General features: G+C 38.0%; 1 protein-coding gene across 6 annotated transcripts in view; it reads left to right on the forward strand.

Moving 5' to 3' along the window:
• Window positions 1-24,497, forward strand: part of OSBPL8 (oxysterol binding protein like 8) — an 84,961-nt gene that overhangs the window by 25,714 nt on the left and 34,750 nt on the right. The window contains exons 2-4 of one of the 6 annotated variants that reach the window (XM_071552183.1): window positions 2,907-3,012; window positions 8,226-8,262; window positions 10,399-10,536. In XM_071552183.1, the coding sequence (XP_071408284.1) occupies window positions 2,971-3,012; window positions 8,226-8,262; window positions 10,399-10,536 (217 nt within the window). In that variant the 5' untranslated portion in view covers window positions 2,907-2,970. Of the gene's footprint in view, window positions 1-1,084; window positions 1,170-2,906; window positions 3,013-8,225; window positions 8,263-10,398; window positions 10,537-17,949; window positions 18,125-23,228; window positions 23,470-24,497 lie in introns of those variants that run through there. The other 5 variants (XM_071552184.1, XM_071552187.1, XM_071552186.1 and 2 more) reach the window with 5 other exon arrangements.

Consider the following 24,497-nt stretch of genomic DNA (forward strand, 5'->3'; position numbering starts at 1 on the left):
CTCCATTTGCAAATGTGGAGAGAGCAGCAAAGACATGTCATAAATGTCCCCTAAAAGCTAAAAAAAAATCTGAAAAAACAAACAACAAAATTATACATTTGTGATTGTATCTTCAAGTCTAATGGTTGGGTTAGCTGAAGTAGAAAGGAGCTTGCTTGCTTGTGGAAGCACCCCCTCATTGTAACCTGGCTTCATTTACAAGTAAATTCCCCTTCCTTACATTGATTAGAAAGTTGTTTCAAAGCCTTGGGGCTCGGATGGTTAGAAGCACTCTGTAATTTTCAAAATAAACCTATTCTCCAATTTCATACGTATTTGACTCTTTGGCAATATCCTTTTGCTGAGAGAGACCTTTTCCTTCTGTGGTATTTATTTTGGCATATTTCAGAAGCAATATTGTTCACTTTTAGACTTCATTTTGCCAAGAAAAATAAGCCAAGCTGGCTGTGTACTCATAAGCTAAACAGTGTGGGGCAAGGTAGTCCTTAACCATTTCAGCACCCACTTCACTGTTCAAATATGAGCTGGCAGAATTTTTTCCTTCCCTCTCCCAGAAAACTTCACTGCAGCCTGTGGGACCCTGATGGATTATGAGTGTCTCGAGCACCACAAGTGACCACTGATGCTGGGAATTAGACATTAGGGCACCTGTGTGATGATGCTGCCCTTGAGACTGGGATAAGGAAGGGATATAGTGGCTGTGGTCATGTGAAGAAATGACGGAGCAGAATACACCAGGAGCAGAGCACTGACAATAAAAATGTTAAATATAGAGATGGGTTAAAAGTGTTTGAGGGTGAATGTTCCTGTGTCAGGAAAGATCTGTTTATTCAGATAACTTGAGTGTGGTTGGAAGTTTGTATAACTAAAAGAGGCTGACAAGTTGCTTTAAATATCAGTGCATACGTCTGTTTGCAACGCCACTCATTTTTCATCCTGTTTAAAAGAGTTTAGTGTTTCCGTAAATTGAAGATGTATACAGTCTGGTGTTGCTGAATTTCCTGCTAATAGAAGAACCTAAAATGGGCGTGTAGGGAAGAGATGACAGGGAACAAACATCATGAGTCATTACCCAGTTCTGTATCCTCGCGTTGGGGTGTGGAAGGTGTGAGTCGCAGTGCTGGTAGCTCCAGGAGACACAGCTTCTGGGGCCAGTTCCTCTTTCTGCGGTAATTCCTTTTATTAATGCAAATTAATTACTTGTAGTAATCTGCTTTCAGATGTCTGCTGTTTCTAATTTACATGAGAACATGTAGCCATACAATTCCCAGTTATGCTTTCCAGTTGCAGGCCCCCTCAGTTAATTGCTCCGGTGCTTGAGTAAGGTCTTCATCAGTTCTTTGGACTAAGTCATAGGGAACCATTAACTCTGCAATTTTGTTAGCACTCAGTTGTTCTATTCAACTCTTTTTTGATGCTTTTTTTTTGTATTTTAGGGACAAATGGTAACTTGCTATAGTGTATTAACACTGTATGTTTTTCCTGAGGAAAAATTCTAATTCTAATGTGCTTTACATAATTACAAAACAAACAAATAAAAAAGATAATAAAAACATTAAGAGCTGTTGAATAAAGGGTTATTCTTTATAGTGAGATTAGTTTTCATAAGTGTCTGTTTCTTGAGGCAGGCCTTGAAACACAAGACCTTGTGTATTCTGGTCATCTATTTGCCTTTCTCCCATCCCTGCACCTAGGATGCTCATCAGGTTCCCTGGAGGGGGATATCTCCTCCCACCTCACCCTTCTGTCCTCATTTAAACTAAATCTTGCCATAGCTGCATATATACATTAAACATGATATGCTAACATCCTATCTTAAAAATAAAAACCACCATCTCCATGGTACCGCTGCTGTTGCACAAGTGTTGGTTTAGCAATCTAGTTTGTAATTTTGCTACTTCATGTCCCCTCACTCCACCCAAGGCAAAATGAAAGAAAAAAATGCCCTTGGGCTAATTTTCTGATCAAACATTTGCTGTGGGTGGGGGGAAGTGCAGAATGAGCGGAGCATGACTTCACTGAAAGGGGGACCAGAGGGGTTTCTTACAGAACACTGACAGTACTGTTTCAAACAGGTCAGTGTACAGCTTTGTCATCTGCTTATGTCCTGCTGACGGAGGCCTTGTAGAGGACAGCAGAGTGATGGACATCTCAGTAGGCATCACAATTTGATCTGCTTCTCTCTTGAAACCCACTAAACAAATGAGTGGTTAAAGCTTGTTTTTTCCACCAAGTTTTGCTTGATTCCAGAGTGTTTTCTGGTCTTACTTGTGACTTCTAATGTGTTTTGAATATGAAGATTCATCGTAGGTTTCGTTCTCTTACAAAAAAAGTAAATAGGAAATGCTTAAAGGATGAGGCATTGCTTTCTGTCTGTGTGTGGTGACCCCCAGCTGAGTGCCCGCTCTGACACAGAGGGTGCAGCCTTGCGCAAATTATTTCATTTCTGTGTCTTGGCTCCACAAAGATATGTGGCTGTTTTTTGGAATTATGCTGGAAAGTCCTTAACTCTGACTGCCCCAGAATACCTTTTTTTTTGAACCTGCACAGCTTGCATGCACATGTCTGTAGGGTGGGAGTGTTGTGCTGCTGGAACCTCTGGTGCAAGGGGAAATGCCGAGCAAAACCTTTGGGTTTCTTTTTTTTACATAACTCTTCCTCATTTGTAAAAGTGAATGCTTGCCTTTGTGAGTAGTTTTTGTTTTGGCCATTTTGTTTGAAACTGTCCTCTTCATTCCTTAACAGGCAATTTCTCTGGGTAAATATCCATGTTTTTGCAAGCAACTGTAAAATGCAGAATTTTCAGTATAAGACTATTTATCCTCTTAAAATTTATGGGAGATAAAGGGTAGTTCTTGAACAGATTGCAGCCCTTGGAATTGAATTATTATGTTTTTCTTCTCTAGGATCTCGAGTAGCAGGATGGAAGAACTCTAACTGATACAGAGACAGACAACAGGCCCTTACAGCATGGAGACGACTCCGGCTGATGGGGAACTTGATAGAAATTCAGTGAGTAACTTAAATGTACCTTTGTGTAATGAGATGAATGTGAGGATGCTTTTGCAGGGAGAGGGTAAAATGGCGTGAATCTGATCAGTTTTGGTTTGCATTGATACTTTGTAGTATCATGTATAATTTCCTATATTCTCATGACAAGAGGGATGAATGTCCAAAAACATTTGGATTTTGGATTTATTTGATTTTTGGATTGTATCTCTGAATCCCAAAGAAAATGTTATTCATCTCAGTGGAATGAGGAACAGAAAAAGCAAGAGGAGTGATAATTATATGTTGTCAGAGTAATATGAGGTATAAGAGTTGATAATCTGTACTGATTATAAAATTTCTGAGGTAGCGAAGCTCTTTCAAAGTGCAGTTTAAAAACAGGAAAGGCTAGTGAGTACTATCACTTCATCATCATCATGATGTTGAAATTTTTTAAGAATTTAATTTTCCACAAACTGTGTTATGTAGAAGCACTCTAATAGCTGAAGTAGGAAATGTTTTTCAGTTTCCAAAGTTGCTTTCTGATATAAAGCACTGCCTCCCAATGGCAAAATAGGATATAGGATATATTTTCTGTAACTGAAGTGAAGGTCAAGTTTAACACTTCATTAGTGGCAAACTTTGTGACATTCAACTACTATGTGGAGCTATTAATTTGATGAAATGTTTTATTAAATGTTTTTATCTTAAATGATTAATTTGGAGACAAACTATTTTGCAGTGCATTAAGAAAACACTTGACTTTTTACTGCAATAAAGAAATTGGTTTTTTACCATGGCCTACACATCCTAGATGCAACATACTATGAGTATCAACTGTTGACTGTGGAGTAAGATATCTTTATTTTTTTCAAAAATCCTGTCTGTTCAGTTGCTGTGCTCCTTTTTTCCTAAAATTTTTTTTTAAAAGTACTAGTTTACAAGAAGTTTCAAAATAACACAAAATATGCTAGTTTTCTTTTTGTGACATGCATTCAGGATAGCATGGTCTTAAAAAGGTATCTTGAAATGAGTCTCTCTGTCTTACCAAGTCTCCTTCAGAAGAGCACTAAGTGTAAGAGTGTTAAGTGTAGGGATAATTGCCTGTGTACTTAGGCACCTAAAGTGTAGTCTCAGAATAATTTTTTTAACTGATGGTATACTGTTGTAGGCTACTCTAAGCATTTCTTACCAAAATATCAGCTAATGGGGTAATGGTCTGTCTTAATAGCAGTTACAGTGTCAAGTTTTGTGTGTTGCACTGCAGGTGTTAAAAGCATTTTAGGAAACTTACATGGTCTCGTGTACCTCATAGTAAAAAAAGTGAAAATTAAATATTAAAACCATCACTTAAATTTTAAGAGAGACTGACCCAGTAATTTTGAAGACGAATCAGTGCAAACCCTGATACTTCACAGAATTATAAATTTTTTGAAAAAGTGTTTAAAATTTTTCAATATCCAGACTTTTAGCTGCAGTAGGTTGAGGTTTTCTTAAGTTCCATTTGTCTGATTAAAATTCATGAAATACATGAGGCGCAACACATGTAAGAAATCCTGATGAACGTATTTTGGGAATGTTTCTAGGAGGTACTTGAAAAAGCCCTTTTTATAGGCATCGGCTTTTTTGGATTGTGTGTAAAAGAAAAACAGAGGAGGAGATCACAGAACTTAATACTGTAGTCTTTTCTTTCCAGAATCAGTATAGGGAAAATAGTTTTACATTAAATGATTTTTGTGTCTAACAATTAGGTTGATACATTCTGCATATAAATCTGAACACAAAGGCTGCAACAGCTCGGTCATCTATTTTTGTAGTCTGACATTATTAAAACAATGCAAAATACTAGAAGCTTTGGTTTGATTTCTTGTTTGAGAACAGTTTTTGCCTATTTTTCTATTAAATAATAATTTAATTTCAACAAGCCTTACTCAGAACATTACATGATAATGTTTAGTAAAAACCATTCTTTTTCAGAATTATTTTTTTAGTAATTTTTAGTGTCCTTTAATTTTTACCAAAAAATATATTTAATAAATTGCCTGTAATATAGATTGTACAATCAATCTTTGCTATTTAAATGCATCAATAGACATAAAAGTGTCATTTTTTCCTTGAAGTACAGAATACAGGTCCTCTTTACTGATCAGATTTCAGGTTGGCTTAGTGGTCCTGAATTTAAATGTAACTGGGCTAATCTTAATGATTCACACATACCAGAGACTGCCTTCAGGAGAAGTCTGTCTTAAGCAGGGTGAAAACTCTAACTTGCCTTTAGAATGTGCATTTCATATCTATTAAAAATGTAGCTGTAGGTTTTGATTGTAACACTAGTAAGTATATTTAAAAAGCTTCTTTTGTAGTATGAGACTCAGATGTGCTAGCATGACATTTGCTTTTTCTTTTACCCTAATATTCAACAGGAAAAGGATTTTTATTTTTTTTAGGATCACTAGGCAGATATAACTTAAAGTTTAGTAGCAGTTGTTATTAGCTTTATTTCTGAGAAATGAATGTCTAAGAAAATGCTTTTCTGAAGCACATCAGCTGCCTTTGTATGAAACCAGAATTATGGCTGCTGTCTCATGTGATGCTTTATATTGCTGATTCTATTCCTAAGTCTTGGTAAAAAACTTTAGTGTGAGGGGAACTAGGTTTTATATATTTTAGTAGCAACATTTTAAAGTAATTGTGCCTCAGTGGAAGCTAAATCAAACATGTAGTGTTGAGAACCTGCCCAAGGACTTGGTCTGTAATCAAAGTCATCAATTATATAATGTGAAAATAAGGGTAGGCTGTGTCTCTGGAAATATGTGGATGTTTCTCTTAATTTTGTATACTTAGAATAGGAGTTGTGGGAGGTGATGGACAGGAATGTTCTGAGAACATTCTTTTCAGTGCAAACACTGAAGTAGTAAAACTGTCATGTTTTGTTCCCTTAGTGGTGTGGATCCCAAATCCGCAGTGATATGAATTGCAGATGATAGAGGTGCAGTAAAGCCACTGGAAAAATGAAGAGATCTTTTTGCCCCAAATAGTCTCATTTCAGTACCTTAACATCTTGCATTAATGTTTAGAAATATATATTCTGCAGGTTTTAGGTAAATACACAGGCCCAAATACCTGTAATGAAGAGAGGAGGTTGAGCAGGAATGGAGGTAGTTTGGTGTGTAAACAGAATGTCTGTTGGAGAAGATCAAGGACAGAGTTAGACAGGCTTGTGTTTCAGCCTCTGGCGTAGGAGCTGTTTGTACCAGTTCACAGGATTAACCATGCAATGCTAAAATATTTACATGAAAAGCCCCTGGATCATTGTCTCTGGTGACGGGTTGCCCAGCTCTGTGGTGTCATGTTGTATCTTGGCCAGGGCTGCTTGAGACAGGCAGTGAGACAGGATCTGCCGTGGTGCTTTTTCACTCTTATTTCTTCAACATGTAAGTACTCAGTGTGAGTGAACGTGCTGCCTGAGTCTTCTATACTTCTGATCCTACATGTCTGTTTATAGTGCATTTTCCCAGGTCTGTTCTCTTGCTCTCCAGCTGCTACTGTGCAGTAAAGCAGACCAGCTCTGAATAGCAGCGGTGCTGCAGCCCCTCCATCGGTTGCTGGATCTCTGTACAGTCACTGCAGGCTTCTTGCTCTCTTGTCAGTCACTATTCTCTTCATTCTAAAATCAGCGTAAGGTAGTACAGATCCAGTACGAACATAAATTGTTTCCTCGTCTGTGATATGTTATCTGTACATTAAAAGAAACACTTAGCCTTGAAAGCCATTGAATTCTTGAATACTTTTCATGTACTGATACCTAAACCTGTCTGGTAAGTTCATGAGTTCCCTTAGCAGCATTTTACTCTTTGATCTAAATTTAGTGTTTGACCGGAATCGAAGGCTATTTACCAAGTGTGCTTATATTTTATTTCAACTTTTCTTGTTTAATCAAATCCTGTTCCAGAAAGTGCAGAATTATGAAAGAAGGGTTGCCTCACCTCTCTAATGATGTGTACTTCAATTGCTGTATTTTCACTGCAGTACTTTACATTTGCACATTGCACTGTCAATTTAACACCCCTAGGGAGATGTGCAGGTTAAAAAAAAAATTAAAACCCTGTGTTTTGAGATCAGGAGTGTAAGCCAAGACTCCTGCTTGCAAAGATTTTGATTATGATTTTTTTTTAAGTTTCCTGCTGTTTAGTCTTGATAAGAGAGGCAAGATTGGATCCTCTTTAAAGCAAGGCAAGGATTTTTTTTGGGTATAGAAGACATATCGTGTTTGGATTTATTTTATTTCTAAAGAGGAAATGATCATGCTGATCAGTATACTTGTTTTCTCCATTTCTATTATTCACAGATTTCAAATGTAGTAAATCCTTTAAGACAGGTGGAACTTGCCTTGCATCTGTACACAGCTGAGGACAGTGGGATCTTAGCCTTGGTTTTGGTCTTGCTTAGCAATGATTTAAAAAAGATTCCAGATCAAATATCAGAAAGGAGTGCAGGCTATTACTATGTAGTTACCCTCCTCTAGTGCCTATATTTGATGCATTCAGTGGGACAGAAATGAATTTTTATACAACTTGATTCTTTAGAAGTACTTTGATGTAAAATGTCCTCTTAAATTTAAAAATGCACTGCTTGTCTTGCATCCAAAGCAATTTAAAATGTTGCCTGTGTTTGTAGATAAGCTGAATCTGTGACTTCTAAATTCATGTTTGTGTGCAAAAGCAGTTAGGCTTGGATCTGGCATTAGTGGGTGCTTGTACATTTCTGATGGCTTTAAAGGTTTTTTCTTTCTAAAACACTTTTCTGAAAGTGGAGTGCTTTTGGAAACAAATTCTGTGTTATTTCAGCTTTCTTCAGAGCTTCAGTCTTTTGAAAACATTCCAGCTCAAAATTTCTTACAAAATGTTGTGTATCAAGTCATATGAGCACTAAATTGCTGGTGAAGTTCCACTCAGAACAATCAGTTGAGGCAGTTGCTGTTTACTAATGATGGCTTCTAATAATGGCTTTTCTATGAGCATATTTGTCAGTTTTGTTGCTTCAACTTTTCTGAACTGCTAAGTCTCTTGAGGTCTTGCCTTTGGCATCAAGGTGCATGTTGTATTTTAGTTATGAACTAACACTGTTTTCATTGTCCTTCTTCTTTCATGCTGCTGCTGCTTTTTGTGCACTTGCTTCTTCCTGGCCTGGACTTTTATGTTTACTGTTCTTCGTTCTTCAATTGTATGTGTACACAGCAACATGGTGAGAACAGAGATTCTCATGGACCATCAAGTAAGTGACTCCTCTCTCCTACAGTATGTTTGCTGCACATATGTTCATAATAGTGAGTGTATATTTTGCATATGGGGTGCTGTGCTAAATACGAGGTTTTCTTCTGTATCATAATTGGGAAAATGAAGTATGATGAAAATTTCCTGTTGGAAAAATATTTTACCTGGCATGCCACTCATCTAAATGTTTCCCTACCTTAATTTTTATCTTTTTTTAGTAGGAAAAGTTTATTCTTCACATCTCCCAGTCATGGCTACAAAAAATACGTCTTTTATATTATCTGGAAGAGAAAAATCTATTTTTGTCAGTTTGAAATGAAACCTTCAAATGCTATTGTAGTACAGATAGTAAAAACATGGAAATAATGGTTCAGAAATGCTTTTGTTTTTGAGCTGTTTATAGTGTTATATAGTTCACTTTATTTCAGTAATTTTACATATTCAGAACTGACCAGGTGTATATACTGTAATACTCCAGAATTGGATCTGGTGAAACGATATGGAAAACTTCAGACATGTGTATATGTGCTTGCATTGAGCCAAGGCCTTACTGGTTGTTGGGCGTTAGGGTGATAGCGTGATTGGCATATATGGGGATGGTACAATTTTGCCTGAGATTAAGAGTATGTGTATGTGGGGAAGAGAAATGTGCAGGCACAAATTGTTTCTTTTTGATGAGAAATCTGTGCAGAAGCTGTGGTCTTAGATGATACAGCTTACTGTAGACATAAAAACCCAGGGTTGAATTGAATCATAATAAATGTTTTCCTATATCTGATGTCATTGGAGTATTTTCAAGGGTGTAGGCACTTTCATATGCTTGTTACAGAAATGGAAGAAGTGGTAATCTGACACTTTGGCTTTTTTTTTCATATCCTTACATGAAATAAATTGGCTGTAAAGAGCCTGATTTGTATTTCTTCTGATGCATGAATTGTACTGAAAAACTATGTATTGGTAATTTGATGGCCAGTATGATGAAAATGAGTAAAGTGTGTATTCTCAACACTAACAGTTCTGTTGGTATTGAATTGTGCCCTCTAAAGAGTCATGAGGAGGCTTTGGCATTTACTAACTGACGTTTCTTCTCTAAAATAACCCTCTGCTTGTCTTCAAGGAGGTAGATGGTATGGGTTTAAACTCAGGTGAAGGAAGGAATGAACAAAGGTTGTCTTTCTCCTGGATGGGTGCCCTGAAACCTGAGTGAAGGTTTAAAAATCAGTTACCGCTTTGAGGCCTTTGAGTGGAAGGAATGATTGGCAATGCCATTGTGTGTCTTCTCAGACACATTGAGCATAAGTGCATCAAATCTGTCTTTCAAATGGCAGAAATGGCATGTGAAACCTAAGGAGAATTAGAATAATAGAATAGAAAGAACACAAAAGATCATCTAGATCCACCCCCTTGCTGTATGGAGGAACATCCTCTACTAGATCAGGTTGCTCAGAGCCCTGTCCAGCTCAGCCTTGAGCACTTCCAGGCATGAAGCATCCACCACTCTCTGGGCAACCTGTTCCGGTAGCTCGTCACCATCACAGTAAAGAATTTCCTACTAATAGCTAATCTAAACCTGCCTTCTCCGAGTTTAAAACTTTCTTTGTAGGACGTGTTTTTTCCCTCTGATAATTTCAGTGGACGAGGCTTTCACTAGGAACATTTAAAAAAACCCATAAAACTGATATTTTCGTTCTCACCTAAACTCATTAGAAGTGTGAGTGCTTCGAAGATTAGGCAGAAACTGAGTGTGGGTTTTGAGACTTAGAGGTTTTGATTTCACTGCAAAGCTGTTTCCTGAGTTGACTGAGTTCTGGTTATGACAAACGTGGCAAAGAAAGAAGTATTTCAGAAGTTAAGTAACAGCTTAATGCTGTATTTGTATTCAGTAGAGCAGCCTTTTCATCTCCTCAAAGTTTTTGTTTTCATCTTCTTTCTCATGTCTTAGACCAGTCTTATTGGCTCCTTTCTGCCATCCTCTTCAAAGCAAATCTCTGGTTTGAAAACCTCATCTCCTAAAATGAAATCTTTCATAGGCCAGCAGTTGAATGAGTACCAGTTTCATAAATAGCAGTGAAGGTCTTAACAGAAATCTATGCACAAGCATGTAACATCATTGACTGAGAATCATTTTTTATTTCAGCAGTGGTAACAAACGGCGAAGAATCACAGGTTCTAACTCCAGGAAAAATGAACCAGCAACAGGGGAAAGAAGCCTATTTTACCCCAACCAAAGAGTTACTCCAGCCATGTCTCAGCCCAGGAACTTCCCATAGCCATGGTAAGAGAAAGCTGGTTTTTACAGAGGTTTTCAAGAACTTAAATTCTGACTTTAGTTATCTGTTCAAAAATGGGTTCAAAAACACTGTCTTTTGCAAGTAAGAGGTAAGAAAAAAAGCATATTGAAATGTTGTATGTAATCATTTGTATCCTTATGTGTTAATCTGAAACAGGAAAAAAATGTATTATGTGGTGCACTGCTTTATTAAAGCATGCTGTGATTTGTGGGGATGGGACAACAGTCCACATGATGGCAGATCATTATTGCTGTGTAACCAACGGTAACATTCTTTTCTCAGTATTTAAGTTGTGCCTTTATGCAGAAGTGTGAGGATGTACCACCTAAGCCTGTAACCTTTGTGTAAATACCTTTTAAAATTACTTCTACTGAAAGATCCTTGTCTTTAGAAAAGGAAAAAAGAGAAAAGCCTCAACATACTTTTTACCAGCTTTCAGTCTCTCTGCCTTGCTAAACCTCTTGAAAACAAAACATCTGTGGATCCATGTGAACTGACTGTAGGCAAAATGAAACTCATTAGTAGACCTGTCATGTTGATAGTATGTTCAAGAAACAAAAAAAAAGCAAAAACCAAACTGTCCTTGTGTTTATTTGCGTTTGTTGCTGCTTGCATCATCTGACTGCATAGGATATCATTAGACATGTTTGTTATGGTCTGTGAAATTGTTAGTGAAAACCTCAGGCTTTCAAAATTAATCCTCTCTCCCCTTTTACTCCTGGCAGCCATGCTGGTCATCTGTGCTTCCTTTAGTTCTTCCCATGAGTAGTGTTCCTGACACGGCTTTTTATTTTTGACTTTTGTGGTATGAACCTCCCTAACTCCTATAGCTTGCTTTGGCAAACTAATGATATCAGTGTGTCAGCATAAAAAGGGCAGGTAACTTCAAATCATTTTCCTGTTTTCCCATTCAGTACTATTTAGATAAGAAAAAACTTTTAAACCAATAATAGTTGTTACCATGCTGAATGAGGTAGTCATTTAGTGTATTTTAAGAGTTATTATGGTAGTATTTTCTCTGATGTATTTTCTAATAGCTGCTGTTATCTCACTGGAGCAGCTCTTGATGTTCTCTGGTTTATGTTATGCTTAATCTGGAAATATTTTCTGTATAATATACATACATATCGTTTGTATTTTTTATTATGTTTAAAGAATTTTCTTTGTTATTCTCTCCACTTACTGTGTTGTATCCCTTATTACACAAAAGTAGTTACGTGTATACTTAAGTGTTCCATTAAATTCTTCCTTTTAATGTTGCTATTCCCACTAATCTATAAAATCAAACTGTTGCATTTTTTCCAAGGCTTTCACTCATAGGAAATGACTAAAAAGGGCTTGAAAAGCCCTGAGACTTGATTGTGCTACATCAGTCTCTTTGCAGAGATTGTCTTCTCTCCTGAATTTTTTCCCCCTCTGATTATTTCAGTGCTTATATAAGTGAATTTAAGCTGGTTACATGTATTTGTGCCTTTTTTAGCATCAGTCGTCACAGTCTTCCAGGAGCACTACTAGAAATTAAGCTGTTCTTTCAGAAAACAAGAAATTTGCCTTGCATTCTATTTGAGTAATGGAAAGGTACAATGTGGGCTGGACTTCAGCAATCCACAGTTACTGACTTGTAGCGTATCTGCAACTAGGGGTGTAGCTTTGATTTTTATGGAGGGGCATGACCGACATTTAAAAATTGGTTGAACATTTTATGGTAGTTATTCCTATGGCAAAATTGCAGTGCTAGAGAAAATGTGAGCTTATTACATATGGGGAAAAGAGGTGCTGTGGAAGCCTGAAAAATATGAAACAGAACAGAGTTTAAAGTGACGGAAAATTTGAGGTTGACTGCTGTAGCTGAAATCCAATTAACAAAAGTATTTAAAATAAACTGGTATGATGAGATTGGAAGTGTTTAAATACAGAATTTAAAGACATTTACTGTGAAGTAAGTGGAAATACTTTTAGTCACTGGCACCTGAATTCATCCTTATGAGATTGGTAATGAAAATATGCTATTCAAAATCATGCTAGGCACAGGATAAAAGAGAATCAAAACAGAAAAATGTATGATACATCTACAAAGGACTGATTATAGGTATATAAAGGAGAGCAGGGACATGGATACTTTGCTTTTGCTGCTGAACAGTTGGATATTGCTGAAGGCTGTTTGGCTGCTGCTACCTGGGTTGGTTCCTGCTGCCTGAATAAAAGCACCTGTGTGGCAGGGCCAGTTTTGTATAGAGCTTGTAGCTCAAAACCAGGTGACTTGGAATGAAACATAACCTGTCAAGAGGCAATCTCTGGAGCATCCAGCACTAACTTTGGTGTTAGCAGAGAAACATCACCATGTGTGCTGAATTCTTTGTCTGGCCAGCAGCTGTCCTGGGAGAGGCTCAGTGACCATCTCATGGAACATCTACTGGAACAAGCATCATTTGTGTCTTCTGCGTGTATTTTAAGTAAGATCCTAATGGCAAATATTACAAGGATGGTTGAAACTAAATGAGTGTGCAGGAGTGGAGGTAAACGTTTAATGTCAATTTGGTCCATTGACTTCCTTATTTAGAACATAAAGAAGCATGTAATGTGTCGATTAAAGTTGTAAGTGGTGTGTATTTTATCATTTTAGGTACTCCTGTGTATAAATACTGTATTTTAATTTATGTGACCATAGCTCTGGATTTCAGAAAGCTTCTATAGGGTAGAAGGTAGAGTACAGTTTTTGATCTGGTGGCATTGTCTTGTGATTATTCAACAAAAGTCTGTTTACAATATCATTGTTCTGTATAGTCTTTGTGTGAAAAAGTTGCAACTTCTTATTTTATGGAATATTTTTTCAGATCCTCGAAGTTACCCTGTCCTTTATTCTGAGGTTGAAGTAGCTTATGTTTGAGGGTACAGACTGGCGTGTGTAGGTAGGAAGGTCAGACTCGCTTTCACAGAAAGGTTTAGCAAGGTTGTTTAAAAAAACAGTGGTGGGGATTTTTCATGTCTAATCTTAACCTGTTTGTGTAGAAAGTTCAGCATTTTACTGGTGAAATGCAAACTCAGCCATATATAGCATTGAGCCTGAGATGGACTTCTAATTGTTGTGGGTTTAATTTATTTCTGCCTTTCCCAGCAAGTAGTAACTGGAGTGTCAGAATAACCTAGTCCTGATCATAATGCTGCAATTAACGTGTCTTGAACATACTAAATTATCATATTAAGTTTTTTGCTAAATATTTTACTTAGAATTGTCAGACTTGGAATTGAACCTAAATAATTCAGTACCCTTTGGATAGAAACTTTAATGAGCTTGGGAAGTTGCCTTTATCTGTAAAGCTTAGCTTATGTTTGTGGGATGGTCTCTCTTTTTAGGTCCTAGTGAGCAGTGTGGCCTTGCCAACTCACCAAGACCACGTTTTTTAAAGTGTAGTGCATGTAGGTGTTAGTACTGCAAAATCATCTTTCAGTGCTAGTACATGACACACAGACTGTGTAATGCCAATTTAGCTCATTTTCTGTGTTTGCATTCTGTGGTGGAAAATGTTATTAACTATTAATAGATAAACAACTAAAGTTTTATCAAGTTTTGTTTTGGAATTTTTCTTTTTTAATGTACTGTGTGATCCAAAGGAATAATTGAAAAAATTATTTTATTGCATTTAAAAAATTTACATGAAAAGTATCAAGTACAAGACTGCATTTTCAAAAGTTGTAAAGCAGAACTCTGGTTCCTTACGTAATCTGATTATGTCAAATTATCTCTGGTAAATTGGATTCTTCTAAGTCTGTTTAATTCAGGTATACTAATTTATTTCTTAGACAAAATGGAATATAGAAAGAGTGATCAATTAAAATTTATAGAAAAATCAGAAGTCTCCTCATAAATGGTTTTTAATATTTTTCACTTACAAATATGTTCTAAAACATATTTCAAACTTTTTATGAAGACAGCATAGATGTTTAAATTGGTGGTAGAGAGAAATTTAGTTAAGATAGTATTACTAAAAGGATGTTTGAAAATGTCAGACTTCTCTGTTTTTTTCCTGTCTTTATTAAACCATTAATAAGATGCAGATGGGGTGAAAATGTGAGTAGTATCTGGGACAAGCATGATGAAGGATGTAAATCTTTCAGCTAAATTAAGAGCTTCTTGCTGTTGGGCTTGGGGTTTGGTGGGTTTGGTATTTATTTTTTTTTTTTAATTTCTTATAGTCATTTTGTCAAATAAGGGTAAGCAGTGTGTGTAAGGAAGTGTGTGCCCAGAAGGAGCACAACTTGAGATAAGAAACTGCCCCTCTTTTTCAGTAGAGGAGTAGTTGTTAATTCATTTTGTAATAGGATAAAAGCATAGTTTGCGTTACGTGTCTGAGAAACGGGAGTGGCTTAGGTGCAGGGTGGTGGGTTAACAGTGGAAATAAAATTATAGATCAGCCAGTGGTGATGATCACCATGAGTTGGAAGGAGGAGGTAAAGCTGATCTGGGGGGATAGTGAGGGCATTTTTGGCTTATACTTTAAACAGCTCCATAGTAAGTATTTGAAGGATGTGCTAGTGCTAGGATTTTCATCTATAGCATGCTGCATTTAGGGAGAATAATACAAATTTAACTACTTTTGTATGTGAGAGAAGGTGGAAAGTAAAGAATAGATGTTTTCAAATGGAAGGGCCTAAAGAACACATATTAGCCATTGAAGGGATGAGATGCCTTTGGATCCATAATGACCAACAAAATGCAAGACACAGATGTTCTTGACTGTCTGCCTGAGGCAGCAAACAAGTTAAGGCTGTTTTGTTGCTGACCTGTGCAACTTGCAACTTTTAAAAAATGTTTGTTTGGGTTGTTTGGCTCACATGACAGCAATGGCATATTTTGTTTCACTGTGCAGTAAGAAATGTGTAGGGCTCCTGGTCCATCTTCCCTGTTCTTTCACTGGTGGTCAGCGTGCAAGAAGCCCTGAAGGTATGGCACTCATCTACTCCTAACCTGCTGTCAGTGGAAGACAGCTTACCATGAACCAGTGGAAGGAAAGATAAAGCCCCGTGTTAGTGAACTTGAAGCCTTTTCAAAGTATTGGCAGCTCTGCCTGAGATGGGCACCTGGCTTTGATGCTCCAGGCATTGTTTGTCAAGAGGTCAAAAGAACCTGTTCTTTCATGTGGGTGCATGAGATGGGCACCACAGCAGAGGAACTGCCTTGGAGCTGGAGAGAGAAATCCCTCTGCATAGAGTTAAAGCATGGGGGAGACTGACTTCATTATTGGGGGTTGATCACTGCTTAAATGCTAGTTACTGCTTTTTTTTAACTACTGCTCTCAGTGTGTTAATAATTCTTTTTGATAATAGTATTTGTCTTGCAGATGGCAAAATCTTGCCAATCTATCCATTTCCTGGGTATTTGGGTTATATTTAAACTTTGATAGTTATTTCTGTTTTTCTTTTCATGTTTCCTTTGAGTTTACTCTGCACATCTAGATGGACTTAGTCATGGAGGTAGCTTCATGCAGTCTCCTGTTTCTCTTCACTCTATCTGTTCTTTGAACAGAGAAGCTGAAGAATAGCTAAATAATTTATTATCTTGATACACTAAGAACAATTTATCACTAAGCATGTCATTCTTTGTTACTTCATCTTCGCATAAGTTTGTCTCATTGTCTAAGAGAAGAAACTGTTAAAGACCTTCTTGAGACCTTGTCTCGGTTTGAGGGGAAAAACCAAAATGTTTTACCCACAAGCAGGGGAGGGGCCTCCTCCACAATAATCACCCCACTCTTTATCAAATTTAAGAAAAGGAATTTTAATACAAGAAGGATAACTGCTATATATATATATATATATATATGTAAACAGACTAGTGCAACCCACTTCCCCAACACCATAAGAGGAAAAAAAAAAACAACAACAACAAAACCCAGCAGGTTTTCCTCCGGGAGAAAAGGTTATACTTAAGTGTCCTTGTCACAGCCCGCTGGCTGCAGAGTGAGTTTCAGTCCCTCTCCAGCGAAACAGACGAGCAGTGGGCTTTCAGATGGACTCAGTCTCTTTCCCCTGTGTTCCCCGTCCAAGAAGCAGACAGGTACGAGCAACCAGCAGCAAATCCAAGGCAGGTAGCAGCACGGCAGGAAAAAGTAATCCGAAGTAGGCAGCGGCAAGACAGCCAGGGAAAACCCCAGCAGTAACCAGCAGGGCAGCCTGCCTCCTTGGAGCCCCCACTCCCCCGTTCCGCCGAGCCAAGACTGAGGAGAATATCCAAAAAAAAACCAAAAGAGACAAACCTGCCCCCACCCCAGCGATCACAGTTAACTACTTCTTTTGTTAACCGCTGGCCTGGGCAGTTAAGTGGCAGGGGAGAGAATTTACATAATAATCCCAAACTACAACAGACCTTCCAGAAAGCTTTTTCTTTTTTAATACTTCTGTATTAACAGTACATATTACTTCTGCAGTAAGGCACCTTTCTTCAGGGTAAGTGGGCTTAATGTCTTAGAAAGAAGTTAACACTTGCTTTCTCCTACTGCATAGGAATTCTTTCTAAAACCCTGAAAGCCCTCATGCTTGGAGACTCTTGGTCTTTCTTAGTGTTACATTGGGAGGTGTTTTAATTTGCCTTGCCTTGTCTTTTGATGATGAGGAAGTATCTTGTAATCAGCAGTGTACAGGGGCCACGTGCACTGGTTGTACTTTAGGTAGTTCTAGATTAATATCTGTTGTACTTTTACAGGGACCTGACCCCAGTGACATGGGTGGTCACTTTTAATGTTTTGACAGAGTGTACATCATGGAGCGGAAATCCCAGTTCCATAAAATTGTGTAATTTACTTCAAATATCTTTAGTGATGCTTGTCTCAAATTGGATGTGAATGGGGTTCTGGTCACAATAATCAAGGAAGGAGTTTGAGCCCTAAATAATCTGATTTTAGTCTGTGTTATCAGACTGAATTTCTTGTAAAATGGTTTAAATTCTGCTGTGCCTGGTTAGTCTCCTAATATATTATCTTGACCTCCTGCTTTCTGGCTATAATGCATAATCTGACACATTTTCCTCTCTGCGAGTCATTGTGTGTTCATTAAAACTTAACCATTTTTGCAGTGCTACTCCACCCAGTATTTGTGGCTCGAGTAAATTGCATGTACTCCCTTCTGTGTAGGTTATAGCTTTATGAAAGTGTGGTACTGGGTTTCAAGGGCACAGCAGGGCTGATTGCTGTGAAACTTCTCAAGCAAGTTGTCCCTCTCCATAACAATCTCACCAGAGCTGGCCTGCTTGAGCCTGAGCTAAGACTTTGAGAATGTCGTAAGGGCTGATACGGCAAACTTGGGACCTAAGCAGCGAGCAAGCGTGTTTACTCCCTGTGGGAGGAGCTGAGCAGGCTGTTAGCAAGGGAGGAGGTGCAGCCAAGGACAGTTGCCAGCAGTGCTTGGGGAGCCTTGGTGTTGATTCAAAACCACTCTCAGACTTGCCTCTGGAATTACTCCTCACTGGACTTGGAAATATCAGAGAACAGAGGAATATTTGGTGCAAGAAACTTGCTCTCCTGACTTGTAGCCTCATGGGTTAGATATCTTTTTTCTGAGTCAATATCAGTGCTGAAGGCAAGTATATCTTTAATATTCTTTTTGTTAAATAGGAGAAAACCCTTTCACTTTAAGTTCACTTAAAAAAATCAAGTGTTAGATAAAACTTTTATAGATATGATAGTGTAGCTGTTTTTCCATTTCCTGTTTTCTGCATACTGCAAAGAGTGCTTATGCTGCCTGTAGAATATTATTTATGACCTTTCCTTTTCTTGGAGGGGAGGAAGAATTCTACTGGAAAAGGTAGCAGTGTCGCGATGTTAGGGCAAGTTACTGCCAGAATTGAAGTGCAAGTCTAAAATGCTTCTACCTTCTGCTATACCAGCAGTTTTCCTTCCTCCTTCTTTTCCCTTTAGCTTTCATGGGGTTTCACTTTAAATAGATTTTGGCTTTTCCTTGTTCACCTCCAAGGGGAAAAGGATTTTTTTTTAACTTGCATCACTAGATACACTCTTAGTTATATTACTGCATCAATATCAGTTTGTATAATGTGTTTGTTACTTTAAACTTCTAAAATCTATATTAATAGGATTGTTACATTTAAAATTCCTCAACTGGAAAATCCAATTAGATTTGATTTCAGTTCGGTTTTCATGCTTGAAACTCATACCTATACAAATCAGAGGTGTCTTTTTTCATAAGCCTTTGTTTTTTTCAGCTGTAAATATTTTTCAGTTGGAGAAATGTTTTAAAGCTAAACCAGGCTTTGTTAAAAGTGTTCATGAGCTGTTGGAATTGCGTGTGTCTTCTGTTTGTTTTGTACACATTTTGCTCCAAGCAATGTCCTGGAAGAATGTTTTAGGCACAGGATTATGATGTTTTTTTCAGCCAGCATTTACTACTGAAAAAGCCCTAAGTGAATAGCTGATATAAGAACTGCATTCTACTGTTTAGAAAAATTTATACAACAGTTAATTTTCCTCCTCTAAAGAGATGTTCAACAGATTGACTGAGAATGGTTTCTTCCCCTCGTGCTCCCCCCAGCCTAAGATACATGAACTAAATATTTCAGTCATCTGGGTTTTTTTGTCTTTCTACTGATTTGGATGTTACATAAAAGAGAAGAAACAGGACATTTTTTCTCCCTTTCAGTTTCGTACTTAGTCTAGTGCCTGCTTTCATGAGATAAACTTTTGTTATGAGAAAACTTATATTTTCATGTACAGAGAGTGTGGCACACACCTGATGAATTTAGGCTGAAGTGCAGATGCTTTCCTTTTATGCAGGCTTTTCAGATATGTCTTACTTCTGCAGTTGGACTTGGCTGTAATTGTGTTTGTGAGTATTCTGAAACTGTGTAAACTTCTGAGCTGTGTATATTAGCGCATTTTCTAAGTTTATCAATTATTAAGGCACTGGGAACTGATATCAAAGGATAGGCAGCTTCCTGGGACATTTGTCTGAGGTCACTGAAGGAATGATACTAAGTCTCATTTCATCAGTAGATTGATCAGTTCCATCTGAATTTATTTTCAGGGACGGGAGAAGTGAAAAAGGGATTGATGCTTTTTTTGTCTTATATATGATGGCTAAAGAAGTGCATCGTTCCAGTATCATGTACAGAACATGCAAGTAAAAGCATTTTTAGCTCCTTAAAAGTACCTCTTCTTCATTTCAGGAATCCAGTTTATTGCAAGGAATTAAAAGGGTTTCTAAGAGCTTGAGCACTGAGTGTGTGGTGAGCAGAAACCCCTCTAATATCACAGGCTGATGCTGAAGAGTTCAAAATAAAATTAAGCTTAGAATTTCACCATGTAGAAGAATCCTGACTTTTATTAAAAGTTACAGATTCCTTTTGCTCTAACAGCCTTTCAGTTGTGTCAGGTGTCTCTACAGCAATGTACTTTGAAGTAGTTGAAGCAAATGAGCATGTGTATACAGGTATAGCAGGCATAATAAATGGCAAGCTGTTGAAAAGTTAAAGAACTAGTGAATTTTTACATGGTTTGACTATAATTAACTGTTTTACTGCTTCAGATTTAAATGAATACAAAGGTGACTGAAGGGGGTGAAGGGGAAGATGAAGAAGGAATCATTTAAAGAAATCTAGATATTGATATTAAAGCACAATTTATTATGGCCTGGCCATGGCCAGGGTCACACACACAGAGGGAATCATGCCTCCAAAGTACATATCCACTGGATACACAAAATTCAGCAATTTTTATACAGGTAGCTTTGGATATTATCTATTACAGACACTCCTTGGGTTTACGTCAATTTGATTCTACATTCTGTTGCTTATTCTCTATGTTTTCTACTATAAGGATGTTATATAACATAATTTTAAACACTTCTTTTCTCCACCCTTCACCACCCAGCTTTCCGCCCTCCTGCTGTGCTGAGAAGTGGTGAAAGCACTTCTCTTACCAGCCTTTATTCAAGCAAGCCCCTAATTCCCCTTTATCTCAACTGCCCACACTTAGGCAAGCCTAATTGTCTTTTATTGTGTCTGCTGGCCAGTTTTGGGCAAGTCTCTTGTACAAACAGTTACATTTTTGCAAAGTCACAGTAAGTTCAAAAGGTAATAGTAACACAGTTAAACTTTCATGCCTCATTATTTTGTCCCTGTTCCAGGAAGCCTAATTTGCTTTTCACACTCTGTTGTGGTGATGAGACAGTCTTACTTTGGCAAAAGGCACAGAGCCTGCCTCTCCTATGTTGCTGTTTAGTTAAAGCGGAAGGTTCTTAGAATACCTGGATAACAGCTTCTTGGATTGAAGAGAGCTTCACAGGGAGGAAATGTAACATTACCCATATTAAAATTCCTAATTTTATCTACCCATAGATTTCAGTTTAACTTCTAAATGAAGAAAAGGGCGTAGGAAGGAGAAAGAGGTATTTTAATCTGTTCCTATTTACAGTTTGGCTACATGAACAGTGTCAAGGGAACTGAAAGGGCATGGAGAGAAATAAGGTGAAGGCCTTCAGGATTATGTTGTTTACTCAAACCCCTCGAAGTCTATCCACTTTTTAGCAATGTGAATATAATGTGGGAGAGAAGACTAAGTTGTGGAAGAACCAGGTAGGCTTGTTGTTCCAGCCTACCAGAGTCATGGTCAGTCGGGTTCCAGAACTGGCCCAGCATCTAGAGGCATATGCAAACCAAGTGGTGTGCGGGTGGCTGATGGTGGAGCCTCCCTTCCCATTAGTCTGTGTGACCCAGCCATTCCAGTACAAGACCTGGAAACATCCTGATATCAGTGTCAGCAGAGCTTTCTGGGCAAGGTCATAGCCCTGACTCTGAAAGAGGAGATAACAGTCCCGTTAACTGGCCAAGATAGGTCTGTAATGAGAGTATACAGTTCCTTCTGTGGGTCAAGGGAGTTCTACTGCAGCTTTCTTTTGATCTTGATTAGAAAAAATAAAAGAAGATGCATATTCTGAATAGATTTGGGCAACGTAGTTGCTCTGTTTTGTAGTTAAGAAGATAGATGAGAAGTGGTGTGGAGCTTGTCTTTATCAAAAAAAGAAAAAACAAAAGAGTTGTGTTCTCCTTCCTGCATTTCTTCCTCATTGCACCACCATTTTGCTTCTCTAGTTTTTCAGCTACTTTTCCTGTTCCATCTGGGACATCTGGACAAGGACTGCTTCAGCTGAGAGGTGTGAGAGAGACACAGTAATGGATAAATGAAGACCGGACTAAATACATGACATGCTCATTTGGGGTTTCCGCACTCCCTGTGCTCAATGAATGGTGTTTTACATATCTCATATAATGGTTTCTGTTGATGCCTAATTGATGCCTCATATTTGTTTTTTTCTGGTACATCTTTTCTCCTTGTGACATATTGGGACATTAGTCTGTTATGAGGCATGAAGAAATTCTAGTGATTTGTAGGATCCTGGAAGCTACAATGTTTCATAATTAAAAGAATTATTTTCAGTGTTTTCTGTATATGTCTTAGTGTGTGTCTCTCTAGGTAATAATGCACAAACACTTTTCACAATTAAAAGCTTTCACAGGAGTTATAAAATACTTCAGTCTACTGTATTATCTTTGAGCCAATGTGAACTGAAATTACTGAACGACAAATATTAAGGACAATTTTTTGCATAAGCAGATGGACTAAACAGTATTATTTGAGAATTAATCACATTCATGCTACTGCTGTTTTAATTTGTGGGCTGTGTTTCACTTTGTAAGAAAAAAAGATCTCTAGTGTGGAGTAAGGAAGAAGACAAGTTCTTATTTTCAAGCTAATTCTTAGTGTCATATTTTTCCGCTTTCTAGCAAATAGAAGGTTTCAAAACCTATTTTTACAGAAATTAGGTGTGATGGGGAAAATGGGATCAGCAGAGAAACACGAAATGGGAAGCAAATTCCACATATGGGAGAAGGTATCCATGTAAGCTAGTCATAAGAGCAAAGAAGCAGCTGATCTAATGAGCAGTGGATGAAACACGTTAGGGAGAGCTTATTTGACTTTATTCTGGTAGCTGCCAGCAAGAAGAGTTTGGATCAGGAGATTTGTAGTCTTGAAGCACAATTTACAGAAACATTTAAGATGGTCTGTTTGAGTGTTTTATTTGTGGAGATGATTTAAAACAACTCTTCCAGGAGTTGGGCTGGTTTGTAGGTATACAAATATGGGAGAGTTTTAGAGAAGAAAAAGCAATCATCTCACCTCTAAAGTAAGAAATTAAGATGTTTAGGCTATCACACTCACTTGATAAAAACTAGTTATGTGAGTGCCTGAACAGGTTCAACATGACTGCATCATGCAAACAACTGACTCCCTTTTCAGATTTCCATAGCGTACTATGGAGATGGGGAAGCCACATAGCTCATGAGTTGTGCTTTCTGCAATAGAAATTTTGGACTTGGAAGACTAACAGGAACTTGATTTAAGGAATTCTTAAAACCTAAATAAACACCATTTTTGTGTGCTTAGAAATGAGTAGGGCCAAAACTGCGATGTAAAAAATGAGATGCAGTGTATTTCTGGGAAGGAGGAGCTGAAGCAAAGCCATTCCACTTTAAGCATCCTAATGGCTTTGATGAGAGAGGAGTGTAGTGTTGCTTGGCTTGCTGCTGATTTGGCAGCCTCTGTCTCTTCACTGCATTTTTCATGTGTGCCCTTCATTTGTTTTTTTTTCCCTTTTGTGTCTTACTCATCAGAATGTGAGGTAAAAGGCTGTTATTGCAACACTTGTTCCAAGCAGCTCATGCTAACCAGCTTTCACAGAGAACATAATCCTTACACAAACACCTTAACTCATGAAGGAAGAGGGTCCAGTGCGACGTAGGTTTTCTTCATGTGCTGGGATTTCATCTGTGTTTTCTCCAAGAGCTGATGGCCGAAAGCTTGTCCGGAATGCTTCATTTGGAGGATATAACGAGCTCTCTCCTGCTTTGCCAGGTTTGTTTTGGTCTTGCGTTTCTTAGAATGCACAGAAGAGAATATAATTTCCACCTCAAATTTTTAAGCTTGAATGAAAGTAATGTACTGAGATGTTGGTAGAAATCAGAAAGAATATTATTTGTATGCATTTAGATAACAGCTCTTCATAATGGCAAGATTTGCAGACAGGCAAATGAGTAAGTTAGCTTTTACACTGCTGCAAATCTCACTTTAAAATGCACTGATGTATTTGAGACTGACTATAATGTTTGTTTTGTTTGCTTGGACTTCTGTGACTGATGTGGTTTATAAATGTCTTCCTCCCTTGTACTTTCCACTACCCACCCCCACCCCACCCTACCCACACACACAATGGATTTGATTTAAAATAGTAAACTGTGGCAGAAGGTTTTTATTTATCTCTAACTGCTGGAGAATCTGCACGCGTGTCATCAGTGGTTTGACATAAAATGACAAGGTAGAGAATGAGGGCTAAAACATAGCCTTGCTGAACTCATCAGTGCAAGATTTTTTAAGAGTCATAACCCCTGAAAGAGCTTGAGTCTTCTTTTGCTCAGATTTGTTGTGTCCTGAAAATCAGTACTGGAGTTTTGAAATTAATTTTTAGTTTCATTGTCCATAATGTGTCCTTCTGATATAGTGAGCTAAATTTCAGCAGTTTATTTCAGGAAGCTTCAGTGCTTGAAAGTGTGTTACAAGGTCACCTCTTCCTGAAAGGGAAATTGTGCATTCTTACCAGAATTACTCTATGCGTGTGATTTATCTTGTGCACATGCCCACTTTGGTGCGTAGTCGTGTGAGTGGGAGGGGGAACTGACACAGTTTTTGCGTTGTCGCACAGCTCCTGCAGTAGAGCTCACGGCATTTGTGAGCCCTGACTCAGGAGACATGGAGAAGAGTTGGGTGCAGAGCATAGGAGAGGTTGCAGACTGGCAATTAGGGTGTCTCTGCGTCGGTGGCGAGTCCTGGCTTGCAGTATCATTGGATGGGATGTTTAGCCTCAGATGGGTGGGAGAAGTTGTTTG

The sequence above is a fragment of the Pithys albifrons genome, chromosome 3 (genome assembly GCF_047495875.1).
Source record: "Pithys albifrons albifrons isolate INPA30051 chromosome 3, PitAlb_v1, whole genome shotgun sequence".
Lineage (NCBI taxonomy): Eukaryota > Metazoa > Chordata > Aves > Passeriformes > Thamnophilidae > Pithys > Pithys albifrons.